At 39.3% G+C, this 15,000-nt stretch overlaps 3 protein-coding genes across 3 annotated transcripts in view; 1 reads left to right on the top strand and 2 right to left on the bottom strand.

Annotated features, from left to right (window-relative positions):
* Positions 1–7,493, top strand: part of LOC138060000 (gamma-glutamyl hydrolase-like) — a 22,029-nt gene extending 14,536 nt beyond the window's left edge. The window contains exons 6-8 of the mRNA XM_068905669.1: positions 691–787; positions 3,554–3,691; positions 6,829–7,493. Coding sequence (XP_068761770.1) covers positions 691–787; positions 3,554–3,691; positions 6,829–6,965 — 372 coding nt within the window. The 3' untranslated portion in view covers positions 6,966–7,493. The remainder of the gene's footprint in view (positions 1–690; positions 788–3,553; positions 3,692–6,828) is intronic.
* A 3,535-nt stretch (positions 7,494–11,028) lies between these two features.
* LOC138059999 (ADP-ribosylation factor 6-like) lies at positions 11,029–11,964 on the bottom strand. Its single transcript, XM_068905668.1, has one exon. It carries the CDS (start codon positions 11,823–11,825, stop codon positions 11,172–11,174), a length of 654 nt encoding a protein of 217 aa, XP_068761769.1. The 5' UTR covers positions 11,826–11,964; the 3' UTR covers positions 11,029–11,171.
* A 1,130-nt stretch (positions 11,965–13,094) lies between these two features.
* The window catches only part of LOC138059998 (probable ATP-dependent RNA helicase DHX40), a 16,578-nt gene continuing 14,672 nt past the window's right edge, over positions 13,095–15,000 (bottom strand). Inside the window, 1 exon segment of the mRNA XM_068905667.1 lies at positions 13,095–14,254. Coding sequence (XP_068761768.1) covers positions 14,139–14,254 — 116 coding nt within the window. The 3' untranslated portion in view covers positions 13,095–14,138.

Here is a 15,000-nt window from a genome sequence, read left to right as displayed (position 1 = left end):
TCGCACACACGTACATTGCATTCTTAAACTACCGGTAGTGAGTCTTTGACGTCATTTTCTCCTCGATTCAGCTCTCTCAAGATTTTAAAGTTAGTAATGGCAGACCATTAAATAGGAAATTTCCAGTTAAAATAGAAAGGTGTCTTTTTGAAATCAAGGCTTAAGACTTGGGTCACGTAGTGTTTAGTTAACATACCGGTAGTTTTGAATTCAAAGAAAAAGAAGAATTGATTTTTTGGTCACAATGGCGCTTAAAAGACCCTTTATAAACTCAATTAGCTAGCTGTTTTCGGAAAATATCTTAAAAACAATCCCTTTAAATTCCCTTACCTAATGTGTGATATGAGAAAAAATATATCCAGTGGAACTTGAGTTATTTTTAAAAATGCTATAGAAGATGAACAAATTCCACTTGATAATTTTTGTTGAAAACTTTTGACATCTAGCTCACCACTCCTAACAGGATTTTATTTTCAGTTTTGTGATTTTATGTCAAATGCTTATTTCTGGTCACCCGTTTTGATCAATATGCTGAGGCAAATAGATCAAGTATAATTTTTCATGTGTGGCCTATGCACTTTGTGCTCACCTGAAAACTCTTTGGAGCCTTCATGACACCACTGACATTATTAAGTTTAGGTTTTAATATTTTAATTAATTTCATGTTTTAAAGCAGTGTTTCTTTTTCAGGAATACCACAGTAACAAAGCACTCAATAAATTTTTCCGGCTACTTTCGACAAACAGAGACAAAGAAGGAAAAAAAGAGTTTGTCTCCACAATTGAAGGTAATACTGTAACAGTACCTTACCTTTGTAGGGGTGGCGAGTTGTACTTCCAAAATCTTGGCACTCGCAAACTCTAAAATCTTGATAACCTTTGTGAAGAGTCTTGAAGTCTCGTTTATATTGCTTTTATTTCGGTGTGAAGTCTTGCATGTGTCTCAGATTTGCAAACAAGATTCTCTGCGTCTCGGCGAGTCTTGGATTTTACCATTCATCATCCCTCTTTGTACTCCTGCTGATGTTTTCCAAGTCACAGGGAGGTGTGACCTGGGATAAATCATCTTGACTTCTCTTTTTTGGCCTTGGTTCCGAGAGATTTTAAATTAGGTTTTATTCAAAGTGTACGGTGTCAGTTGAGGCCTTACAGTAAATAGCTCAGACTTTCCCCATTGGCATGAGTGGACATAAGAGGGAAATTTAGATCTGCAGAGTGTGACACTTGGCAAGTATACTGTTTAATGAGAAGCGTTGCCTCAATTTTCCCTCTTCTGTTGCTTGACTGACATGGTGTCTTTGTCTTTGCCCCGACCCATTGCCATTCAGTAAAGAAAAAATGATGCTGCAAGCATTCACTCCGGGCTATACCAATTCTCTGTTTTCACATGACACCACAGCTGCCATGTTTGTGCCCCTAAACAAAGAAACGGCAGCCATATTTGTGTCCCAACCCAATCCTCTGGGAATTGAACTCTATTATTATGCAAACGTTTTCTTTTGTTTTCGATGAAAAACATGGCTGTTGATCATGTGAGTGAAAACCAACAATAGTATGGGTTTCATCAAGCAAATTCAGCCTCATCTTACAGGCTTGGGTTTGATTTGCTAGCATAGCAATGGGAGGGTTGGCTCCAATTGCCCATATGGCCTAAGGAACTTGAAAGACCATATTTATTTATTTACAATCTGTGAAAGTGTAAAACTAAACGAACTGAGGACTTTTTTATGTTTAAATATTTTGTGTAAATGTTTTATTTTTCTTGTATATTGTGAAAAGTGTAAAATCAAACGAACTGAGAACTTTTTATGTTTATATATTTTGTGTAAATATTTTATTTTTCTTGTATATTGTACATGATTTTAAATAGATTTTATATTCTTATAACATCCCATATTCTAGTTCAATAATTTAGTATGTAATACTACAAGAGAAGTTAATAAACTATTATTATTATTATAGGTCAGGGCTGTAGCCAGAAAAAAAATTTTTCAACTGAGGCAATGGCCATAATTTATTAACTATTTAATACACAAAGAGGAGTTTTTTTTGCCCTCAGGATTTTTTATATGTCATAAAACACGTGGGTGTTTTAAGTATGGGTAATCAAATGGTGATGAGTGAAATTAGGCAATAATTTCACGTGCATTTTGTCTAAAATCAAATAATTTCCCAAGCCTTTAGGTGAAGGAAATTATTTGATTTTGGGCAAAACGCAAGTGAAATTATTCTCTAATTTCACGAGTGTACCATTTGATTAGCTATTAATATCTTGGGTGACAAATTACCGGTATGTTCTTAAGACGTCATTTTGGCACTATAGGAAAAGTTGTAATTTCACATGTGAAATTATAAATGTTAAATGTGAAATGTTAAATTAAGGGTAACTTGTCACCCTTGTTATTAATGGATTAAAATACTTGTCCATGTTCAATAGCCATTTTGACCAATCGTGATGGAAAGAAGAATAATATTATTCTTTCTTGAAAGCCGATCTACATGTAGCTAAATAGACCAGATTCGTATGGAGCTAGCTTGCAATGGAGGCTAATGCTGGGGAATCTTTTCAAATGCAAATACTTTTTAATATATTCCCCTGCATTAGCCTCCATTGCAAGCTAGTTCCAGTCCAATACCGAAGAATACGAATATGGTCTATTCGCCTGGGAATCAAAGAACACCCTGAACAATGAAGGACAACTAATTACCTAGTGTTGCACAAGAAGACGCATCAGTCCAGTTCACCTGGGAATTGAAGAAATGTCATTCATGCAATTTATAAAAATTTTATTCACGTTAGCCGCAAAGCGTAAAAGAACCTTCACAAGAGCAATGTTCCTCCAAGGTCGAAAATTCAAAATTCAGTCATCGGAGTCATGAAATGCAAATGAACACGAAGCCACTAGTGCCATTATATAATGCTTCATGTTCATTTGCGTTCCATTGTTCATCTCTTTACCCTGCTATTACCCTGGGGCCACGTTCAAATCCCTCCCCGGGCTTTTAGGTTTGTTGGGTAAATTACTAAGTACAACAACTTACTCACGTTTCTGGAGAAATTTATCCGATTGGTCAAAACTGCTATTGAATATGGATGAGTATTTCAGTAAATTATCTTCGTAGATATTTAGGGTGTTTTTGATGCCTACATTTAAAGAAAGCACTGGGATCCCCATTATTTTAAAAAAATCGCAGAAAAGAAATGAGTAAGGCAAGTGCCTTGGATTGCCTCGTACTGGCTATGGCCATGGAGGTAGAGGTGTGCTTGGAAACAGAGTTTAATAGTGGTGGTCAATTTGCGCAGTTTGTGCAGGTTATGATGGCACGAAGCCAATAGGCCATTTCCGAGTTCATGTCTGCCTCCTCTTCAAAGCGAGTCTAAGTGCGAAGTTTTTTTGATAGTAATTAGTTCTACTTAACATATGAATAAAAACTAATTTTCACAACAAAACCTTCGCACTTAGACTCGCTTTGAAGATGAGGCAAGCAAGAACTTGGAAATGGCCTATTTATTTGCACCGACCTCTTTTTAATCAACTGTGTCCTTTTATCAGCTTATGATTATCCGTTCTATGGCACTCAGTGGCATCCAGAGAAAAATTCTTTTGAGTGGACGTCTAGAGAGGCCATAAATCATTCAAAGGAGGCAGTTCTTGTAACTCAGTACATGGCGAATTTCTTTGTCAACCAAGGTGAGTTTGCAGGACTGCTGCTCAAGAAAAGATATGAATTTTAAAAACAATGATGATGATAGAACGAATATGAAGACTGCTAATTTCTCTGAGCAAAGAGTTAAATGGTTCAAACCGAATTTCACTATTCCGCCTTTGCAATTTCCTCTTTTTTCCACTGCATCGACACTGCAGACGTAGCTTAATTAGCCTGCTCTAGGCCCTCAGATAGTGGAGGTAAAAGCCTTGCCTGTCACTTCCCTGCTAAGTGGTGTCTATGTGCATAGTCTTCTGTAGGTATTTTGTTAGGCTTGAGGGGGTTGGGGTAATGCGTTGATTTCTCTGGAGCACACAGCAGAATACTTAATTAACCTGCAATGGCTTCGACGTCATTGTAACGCAGATGGCATTTTAGTGGATCTTTAAACAAACTATACCCTTATGGAGCTCAAGAATGGAACGTCAATTGGATAAACAAGATAGACGGTGAAAAATAAATATATGGAATCTTAAAAGCGACGAGTAATGGACTTCGACAACAATCTTCCGCCCGTGGAGCCGAAATCAAAGTGACCTGTATTTCTAATTTTTTGCCAAGAGTGGTGTTATGTACAACACTGAAACCAAATGGAAATTTCTCTGGTGACGTATGGGTTCAACAAAGACAGAAGGAATCGAACACCTTAAGTGGATCTGTGATCTCTGTTGGCTGGCTTTTTGTATTTATTTGTACTCAACTCTGCACAGTCTGGAAATTTCACTAATTCTTGTTAACCTTCAATGGCGTCGAACGTCAATGTAACGCGAATGGCGTTTTAGTGGATCTTTAAGCAAAATGTACCCTCATGGAGCTCAAGAATGAAACGTCAATTAGATGAACAAGACAGGCGGTGAAAAATAAATATCTGAAATCTTTAAAGCGACGAGTAATGGTCTTCGACAACAATTTCATTTTTCGTCGTTGGATATCAAGTGAACTTTGTTTCTAATATTTTACTAACTTGGTATTATATCTAACACTGAAATCAAATGGCATTTTTTTATGGATTTAACAAACATTGAAGGAATCGAACGCCTTGAAGGCATCACAGTGTTTACTGAAGTCGCATCGAAGTTGTCTGGCAATTTGTTTCAATTGTTGTTTGTTTCAATAAATTATAATGAATTTGAATTATTTTGGGTACATTTCTTTAACTTTCTCTGCGAAACACGACATAAAATAAGCAGGGTTAAAGTATTCAGAATCTTGCTCTCTCTGTGAATCCTAACCCTTTGTTACTAATTCATGGTCTGGATCATTTGACTGAATTTTGAAACTCACTTATATCTCAATGTCAGTAACACAGCATGAGCATGTATTTCTAGGTGACGTTTTCGATAGCACTGCCGTCATGTTTTTGTTGACTCAAACTGACCGTTTTCCATAATTTCGGCTTTGGACAACCTTTCTCCAAACAGCTGTATACGATTATCATTATTTCATGACATTGACAGTTGGAAAGGAATTCTGGGAATTCAACATTTTTCTTCTAAAATTATACCCAGATATCCGGACTCGGGACTCGAACCTACGATTATTAGCTTACCTGTCACCGCTCCTAACCACTAAACCACCGAGTCGCCGCTTGATCCGATAAAATTTTTAGACACAATAATCTACTTTATTTGTCATAACACCAGGCTGTAAACATGCGCTAACACTCGCTAACAAATTATTTTACACAACTAACGAGAAGGTCAGGCCACACTTAAAACAAAGCTAACCGTTTTAAAATCTGCGCTTAGGCTTAATTATTGAATTATAGTGATCCTATTCTAGATGCAAGGCAACAAATAACAAATATTAAAGAAACTTTGTGACTTGTTCATCGTGGTCTAGTGAACAGAAGCTGTTCCTATAAGCCGAAGCTCCGTGTTCAAATCATGTCCAGGGACTACTTTTACTTTTCTTTTTATCTGCTACCACAAGTCCTGGGACTTAGACCACTGTATATGGCATGTAATTATGATTTTCATATACTCAACGCTGGGTGATATTATATGATCATCGTAATTCCACTCTCGAAAACTTGTTGCGCGGAAAGTGGAAAGTGCGCCAAAAACTGAGGATTGGTAACTAAAGCCATCCCCGAGGTCTCCCGACACTACAAATTTGAGTTTTCGTATGTCGGGAATGATCGCTGGTGATCGCTAAAATGTGAGGCACGCTTCCTTGAAACGCTTCCTATTTCCCGATTCGTCCCCGACCATCCCAGATTATCGGGGATGTCTACGATTTATGGTTTTATTAGTCGGCAAAATCTGGGACGGTCGGGAAACTGCGAAATGCCCAGTCGTCTGGGATTTTCTTGACATATGGGAACTAGGCGTTAACAAGAACCACAAAAGTGCAGCCAAAGGCATTTTTGCCTTCTGCACCCATGGGTGGAGAGAATGGAAATAGAATTAGCTACTTTTTCCGAGTTTTGTCCCAACAAAAACAAAATAAATGAAATTATCTTGAGGGTTCAACTCCCGAGTATCCTCTACTCACCATGTGAGAGTGCACCATTCGATAATTTGAATCCAAGCGGTTTAGCGGGACAATAATTTTTACTAGAACCGACTTTCTGGCCTCTTATATAGCGCAGTGGTAGAGCGTTTTTCCGGGTATCCCCAAATCACTAAGAACCTGTAGCTGCCTCGTTCCCAGACGTCTCTCTTTTTTTCAAGGAACAAGAGCGCGCGCAAAGGACCAAGGGAAGGGGAAAAGGCGAGCTTTTCTGTAGCTTTGGAGACACGTTCTGTGATTGGAGAACGAAACAGTATATAGGGACAAAGATATAGTAGTGAGGCCTTCCAGGTTCCTTCCACGGGTTTTGGGGAATAAGAGAACATGGCTAATTTGAACTGGGAAACAGGGAAAAAAGAACAAAATATCTTAGGAACAAGGAAAGATAAACAATTGTAGGGAGTCAAAAAGCTGGGAACAAGGGAACACAAGCAAATGTTTAAAGGGAAAAAGGACTTCCCCCCCCCCCCCCTGCTTCCTTGCTGGGAGGGCCTTAGCAGTCTGGAATAGCTACAAGGATTACTCCAAACCAACATCAAAAAATGCATCTCTTCATCCAAAAAAGGACCTTATCTTTTCCGTTTTTTTTTTTAATTTTTCTTTGCAGCTCGTCTCAGCGGCCATCATTTTCCAAACAAGCAGGAAGAAGACGATGCATTAATTTATAAATACAGCCCTGTCTACTGCTATCCAGAGTTAACCGATTATGAACAGTGCTACGTATTTCAAAAACGTGCGCGATGAATGAGAACATTAGGGAACGTCGACATAGACGTGACGTCATCACGCTCGTATTACTTAGTGTCTTCTGTATTTTTAATCTTGAAGGTACGAAGTTTGAAAATTTGGGCAAAAGTACTGTCTGCAATGTGAAAATTGCACTTCGCGCTTTGCCATTTCTCTATAAGGGGTGGCGAATGGTACCTCGAAAATTTTAGCAGGATCTCGAAATCTCGAAAGCGTTTTTGATAAGTCTCGAAGTCTCGTTTTTGCATGGTTTGTTTTTACCCTTTTTGAATCTCGAAACTTTTTACCAAGGAGTCTCGGGCTCGGATTTTTAACTAGGATCTCGGCGAGCCTCGGATTTTACCATTCGCCACCCCTTCTGTATGCAGCACAATGATTACGAATCACAGCCCCTCAGAGACAGAGGATTGAAAAAAAAAAAATGAAGCAGAGGGAAGGGGAGTTCAATTCCTTTATTTTGCAGTTAGACAATGATAAGTATACTTTGTTGTTTTTTTTTTTACAGAAATAAAGGCCTTTACACTACTGCTTGGTATAACATCTTTCAGAAAAATCCCGTTAGGTAGCCGAGACCGCACCTTTGTAACAAAAAAGTTCCTAATCGGGGGTGGAAGCTGAATAATTGGTCCTCGATTATTCATTATTCTTTGTGTGTTTAGTTCGGATTATTAATTATTCTTTTTAAATTTTTGTAGGTTATTCATTATTCATTATTATTCATTATTCCACTGGCACATTAACTGCGTTATTCAATATTCCGGCGTTTTCAGACCCAATTATTCATTATTCATTTTTTATTTATACTCGTTATTCATTATTCATTATTCAGCTTCCACCCCCGATTCCTAACCCTCCACCTCAAATACTTATGTGACTTGTGAGTCAGTGCTTATGTTCCCATGGACTCTGAAGCGCGCTCATTATTCAGTTTTGTATAAGCAAAATATTGCAAGATCAAATCCACAGGTATAAATCAGGCATTTCGACGTTTATTTTTATCCTTACAACAATCAGGACCAAAACAAGTAACAAGGTAGCGTGTAGCGTCGTTACTTCGTGTGAATGAACACAGGTATCATCGACATCTACACGTTCCAGCAATCGGCAAAGTCCTGTTTTTGCCTAGGTGGCCAAGCATTTTTGACGACATCACACCAAACCAGCCAATTCTGCTGGAGAGGGCAGGACAGCCACAACACCGGGGACTCCCTACTCTTATCGACTGGTGTGTTGGTTCTTTAACGTCCCACAGGGAAGATATTTGTGAGACGGGGCCTACGGTTTGTACACCTGTTTGTAGTCCTTATCCGAGAATACTTGAAAGTCAAACCATTTGCAGATGAAATTATAAAGACAGCACTTTCTCCTCAGTTATTTTAAGATTCTGAGTATTGATCCTGCCGGGTATTTAAACCCGCAACGTCACGCATGACAGCCCGATGCTCAACCATCAACTGTATCTCTCGGCTTCAGAATCACATGACTGAAAATGACTGAAAGGGTGGAAAGTAGGAACAGGGTACCCAGCCAAAACAAAGAAGGCTCCTTTGTCAACATGAAAATTCTTACTCTAGCTTGACTCTCTCTCCTTTGAGAGCATCCGAGCATAACAGGTAAAAATGAGCTAAAATTTTAAAAGAATACTTTGAAAAGTTTCTTTCTTCAGCCAGACAAACGCGTTGCGAAATCGTGATTTATTATATAGACAGGAGTGTTTTAACACCACTCACAACGTTCATACGAAACTACAACCGGTACTCGGGTGGCGCATTTTCCATATCCTCACTAATGGGGATATTGATGACGTCATTTCCCGCCTTTGCATGGTTGCCTGTGCAAACAGTCAGTGAAAAATGGCGAGCGATAGATTCGTGAAGTTCTCTAAAGCTCACGTAAAATCCTTCTCTGAGAAACAAGAAAATGCTAACACGAAGGCTCAGCATTATCAAGTTAATAGTGTTAAAAATATTGTCACTGAGCAGCTAGCGGTGTGGTGGTCAAGCGGTTAGGTGACGGGTTAAATTGATCAACATTCCCAGGTTCGAGTCCTGTGTCCATTTACTTGGGTCGTCCAAACAAACATGACCATTTCCCACAAGTCCTGGGACACAGTGTCTAAAATTAACGATAATAGGGCCGATTTAGGGCCGATTTACACGGTACGACTTCGTCGCATGCGACAACGGCTTACGACAGGCCCACGACATGATTTACGATTGTTGTGTACGTCAGAAAAAATGTCGTAGCATTTTAAAACACGTTTTAAAACGCTGCGACAATCGTAAGTCATGGCGTAGACGTGTCGTGAGCTTGTCGCATGCGACAAAATCGTATCGTGTAAATCGGCCCTTACACGATACGATTTTGTCGCATGCGACAAGCTCACGACAGGCCTACGACATGACTTACGATTGTCGCAGCGTTTTAAAACATGTTTTAAAATGCTACGACATTTTTTCTGACGTACACAACAATCGTAAATCATGTCGTGGGCCTGTCGTAAGCCGTTGTCGCATGCGACAAAGTCGTACCGTGTAAATCGGGCCTTACAGGGTACGATTTTGTCGCATGCGACAACGGCTTACGACAGTCCCACGACATGATTTACGATTGTTGTGTACGTCTGCAAAAATGTCGTAGCATTTTAAAACGCTGCGACAATCGTAAAGTCATGTCGTAGGCCTGTCGTGAGCTTGTCGCATGCGACAAAATCGTATCGTGTAAATCGGCCCATAGGGAGCTTTAGCAACGACAACGTCATCTAAAATCATAATTTCGCGTCATTGCAATCACTTCAAGACTATTTCAAGCTTTTTAATATGACGAAGGTGTGGCAGTCGCTCAGGAATAAAACCGTTATTAATTTAGGGGAGAAAATAAACATTTATCTCCCAAGTGCTGACGTTCTCCATAAAACCTCAAATTTGCCTATTTCACGTTGCCGTTTTGCTGGCGGTGGCAAAGAAATAGACAAAAATGAAATATGCACGTGCAAAGCTATTATTTTTGCCCACTAAATATGCAAATTTGTGACGTTCTCGTTGCCGTCGCCGTTGTGTTTGCTAAAGCGCCCCAATAGTCTGTGACGACGGACTTGACAGGCTTGAGCTTGAGTTTGAGTGAGGCTCCAGCACTTGGCGAACTAAAATTACGATGAAAAACTTAACTTAAACAAACTTAGAACGAAACTGAGTAATAACTGCCCAAAAACTAAAAGATACTCATATCTATGGTATTATGTACAATGTATAGACAAATATACTGAATAGTTGCATTTGTCATCTGCATTATGATTCCAAAGAGCTTGCTTTTATGGTCTTTTCATAAAAAGATACGAAAAGGAAACATACTGCCCGATTCTGTAGACGTTTATTCATCAAAACGCAAGCCATCGTTCTCACAAAGTGGAATGATACAGTTTCTAAATATTAAATAAACGGAAGTTCTGGCGCGAAGCAGGTCTTGGTAAAAGTATAAATAATTTATCATCTTAATATTAAAATAAAAAGAATGCAATAATGAAAAGGAAGAATTCAACCTGGAAAGTTGAGAAGTTCTCTTTTCAGTACTTTTAAAATCCCTATCTGTATTACCGGTTTGTCGCCTAAATAAATATAGACACTCTGTTCAAGCAATGACCACGTCCGTGATATGCTTTTGTGTTCAAACAAGGCTGATACGAGCACATGTTAAACCTAAATATCAACTGTTTGCGATGTACTCCCCGGCTCACTTAAAAGATAAATTTATAGAGACGAGTAGAATAATTTCAAATAAAAAATGTAAGGATGTGGATGCTAATTCGCATTTCTGCCATCACAAAAATGCAGGCTGAAATGGGTAACGAATACATAACATAAGAGTCGTTGAACAAGCGGTTGAACAAGCAAACGAACAACAAGACTGAACAGCTATTGAACGCTTGTCAGCTTGTGTTGCCTTTCGGCCTTTTTAACTTGTTACAAAGCTTTCCAACGGTTTGTTTAGAAGAAAGTGAGAGATTGCAATTTTAGTTTCGCTAAAGACACACTGGAAAAATGTAGGAAACCTTTCCTTCAACTGAAGAAACGACGAGGGTACTATTTTCTGTCGGATATTTTAGCTGAAACAGAATTCTGTAACAGCCAATACAGAACACAAAGAATTATTAGAACTTCGAGCTGGCTGACATAAGCTATTTTGGATGAAAATTTTCAGTTTTCATCATAAAATATTGTTCGCTGAAATGCTACGCGAAGTCGATAATTTCCTTTTACGAATACGTCTGTTGCTCTTCGAGTTTTTAAGGTCAGCCTTCCACTGGGCTATCATGTCAGACAGAATTCTAAGACCCTCCATAATTCCATCTCCACGGACAGCGGAAGTTGGCTGCAGATACCACAAATGTCTCGAATTAAGATAAGGAAGAGATAATTTCTCTGTAAGTTCTAACGGTGCTAAAGCATTGTGTAAATCTTGCTTGTTTGCAAACACCAATATCGGCGCACCGTTGATTTCAGCAGAATTGACAAGATTGTGCAACTCCTCCTTCGCTTCGTCCATGCTATCTTGGTTTGCACTGTCGACAACGAAAATGATGGCATCGGTTTGACGAGCGTAAGCCTTCCATAGCGGGCGAATGTGCTCTTTTCCACTAACATCCCAAATTTTCAATCTCGCGTCTTTCGTCGTGAAAACCGTCTCGACGTTAAATACTGGAGTTGGAAGGATTCTTTCCTTCCAGTCATTCCACTTGCTTCGGTATAAAATTGCCGTTTTCCCACTTCTGTCAAGCCCCAACATGACTACGTGATATGGTCTTCGAAGCTTTATACTTGGTCGAAATCCCCTCGCAGAAATGACAAGACTGTTACCCATAGCGTTTCTGAGATAAATGTAACATCAGAAGGTCTCTGCAGTATTGATCCCAAAGATTTCGAACATACTCGTCCAGCGATCAACTCACTTTGAATGTCAGCAGCAATATCTTTCCACGTAATGTTGCTTAATTTAAAAGACAAAGCCGATGAAAGGAAAAGTCTTGTCTATCCCTTTCGCATTTCGGCTTCGCTAGCGATAGTCGTTGGTTAACGATCTTCTATTTTGCTGCATTATGCAAATCTCGCCAACTGAGTTATTATTATTATTATTTCTTAGCAATTCTTGCAGTGCGTTTTTTCATTGGTTCCCAAAGGAACACAAAATTTTTCCATTGTCCGCAAACAAGCTGCGTTTTAATAATCACAAGCGTGAAAATAAAAGATTGACTGATGTTTGCTGGGGCTTTTTGCGGGGTTTAACACCGGAATTTCGATTTAATGTTGTTTATCTTTACACTCTGGCTGAGACGGAATTAACATATGCCGATTTGTCTTTTTGCAATACCGTTTACAATGTGAAAAGTTTGTCAAAGCGTCAACAAAATAATCAAAATAGCACAAAAAGGGTTAATTAATCAAACAAGATTACGCAAATCGAACCGTGCACTTCATTAAATATTAGTCCGGTTTACGAACTCACAACCACAAATTCCACACCGCAGAGTGGAAAGGAATCGAGATGTTTTCAACTGCTCAAAACTTCCTGAATTATGATTGGTTGGGACATTGCTCCGGGAGAAAGTTTGTTTCACCTCTTGACCACCTGTACAATCGAAAGCCATGCAGTAAAGCTTGAAGGAATTCAACTATTAATAATCGAACGACGCAGCTGAGTGGTTAGCTTTCGTTGATCATAATTGTGTGCAAATTTCATTATCAACCTTTTATAATATGAATAACACTCCATCACCACGCAAAAACAAGGTGATGTCAAACTCGAGAGCTGTCTGCTTACAGACTTGTCAACTAAATTAAAGTTATTAAAGTTGAAGCATGAAGTGTGAAACGTGAACCTTATCTTCGCGAATATATCGACAGTACAACCGCGAGTAGAATGAAACAAGCAAGTTTCGAGTTCCCGAAAAAGCGCGCGCGAAAGGCGCAAGCATGTTTTCATGCGCTATCCTCGTGACCCTCTCGCAGATGACGTGAGAAAACAAAACCTAATAAACGAATAACAAATAACGAAAATTACTGAGGAAGCAAAGAAAAAATTATCATTTCACACACGAAGGTTAACCATTTTTAGAGGTGACTTCATGTCAAAATGAAACTTTTTATTTTTTGTTATTGGACAAGGTACACCTTTCATGGTACAGCTTTCACTATTTTCGGAGTGTTTCAATTCCTGATTCTTCCGTAAAAATGCGCTGGATATGAAAATGAAATTTCCAAAGATAAATTAACGTCATTGTGCGAATTCCTCTGCGTTCATACGGAGTTCCTCAACTTGCTGAATATGGAGGACACTTTATACCAAGTTTAACCCAGTGCTTTTCACTCGTGAGATGGAGATCGAGTTGTGAGCTGACTGAAGAAGAAGCACGTGACAACTACACGTCCTTTGTTGGAGCTTGTTTCTGTTCATGCCTGGCTATATACATAAAAGAATGAAGATTTTGGTACGTGGAATATCGGTTCACATGCACGATTTTCAGCCAGAGTTAGGGTTCATTTTATTCAATTTTGGCAAAATGAAGCCCGAAACGCACCCCCTTGCTGCAGTTGGTTGATCATTGGACGGTCGGGCGGGAGATCGTAGTTCAAACCCCAGCCTTCGCAACACTCTTAGAAGTGTTGTCTTTTCAGTTTTCGTAAACGTACTGCCTTTGTAATAACTTGCAGTCGTTTGCATAGTTTCTTTCTTTCCAGGAAGCGTTCTTTCTCATCTGATCTGTTAGACTTATCTTCTTAGATAAGGACAATAAACTTTAGGTCCAGTCTTTCAATCACTATTCATAAAATTTTTGGAAACTAACAAACCATTCGCACAGTGTTGTGGTACGGGCAAAGGTGACAATAACGAGACCCTGGACTCTACTATATTTTACATTGCACGTCTGTGCAATACCTTTTGAAACTTCAAGATAGAATCTTCCAAACGAAGACAGTTATCGTTGCCATGGGATTGTCTCTCTCACTCACTCTCCTATGAAGATCTTATCCCTTCCTTGCACCATGCTTACACTCCAAACTGAAGACAGAAAACATACGGCGCAAGGATGAACGCCTTCTCAGATTTTACTGATGCTGGGACAGTTATACCTCTTCTTTATCCTAAAAGAAGTTGTCGCCAAAATGGTGTCCTCTGTCACGTGACTTGCTGTTGATTGCGTAGTTTCTTTCTTTCCAAGAAGCGTTCTCTTGCAGCGGTAATGGAGTCTTCAGTGTTTCGCTTGGATACTTTAACAGTTTCTTTCCAAGTTTCTAATGAAAAAAGACACGAGAGATTGATGATTCAACCCTCCTTCCGCTGAGAGTGAGACATAGCTTTTACTCTCGCCAACGTCGTTAAAGTAAATTAACCACCAAGAGAGAGAGATCATTCTCGTCACCAGAGCCTCAGATCTTATGACTGCGCATAACCCGAGGCTCTGGGAAACTCTATGTAAGAGAGCATGCGCCGTATGGTTCTTATAGCCAAAAAAATGGCTATTTGAACCTTATGACGCCTGCCTACTCCTCGTGCTAACATGAATACATCAATCAAAGACGGTTTTCATTGTTCTTCACGAAAACCAACGAGACGACAGTTTGTTTCAGGGTTTCCCAGAGCTCTCCTCTCCTTCAGTCATGCGCAAAAGAAAAGAGCTCTGGGGTCGAGATTGGAGAGAGCATTGTGAGCTAGCACTTGGTCAGGGTTAAAGTGGTACTATGATAAAAAGATCACTTCCTTTTTTTTTCCTTTAGATTTTAAAAGTGCGCTGCTTAACACCTGCCTGGGGAGTATTAACAGAGGGATGACCTCTTTACTTCCCTTTCAAGATGTCCTCTGTAACTTAAGCTTTTGCATCTTGAATAAACTATGTATGTATGTACTTGGAGTGTAAGTTTCAGAAGGTTGGCTCTAGGGAAAAGTGACGCCGTTTACTCTTTGGTGTGTAAAAGCAGTTTATTATGTATGCAAAACACAAGTTAAAAGATCTGAAAGCCCGAAACCCCCGTGCATTGCA

The sequence above is a fragment of the Montipora capricornis genome, chromosome 8, assembly GCF_036669925.1.
Source record: "Montipora capricornis isolate CH-2021 chromosome 8, ASM3666992v2, whole genome shotgun sequence".
In the NCBI taxonomy this organism is placed as follows: domain Eukaryota; kingdom Metazoa; phylum Cnidaria; class Anthozoa; order Scleractinia; family Acroporidae; genus Montipora; species Montipora capricornis.
Note: the sequence above shows the minus strand (reverse complement) of the source record. Positions and strands in the feature narration are given on the sequence as shown.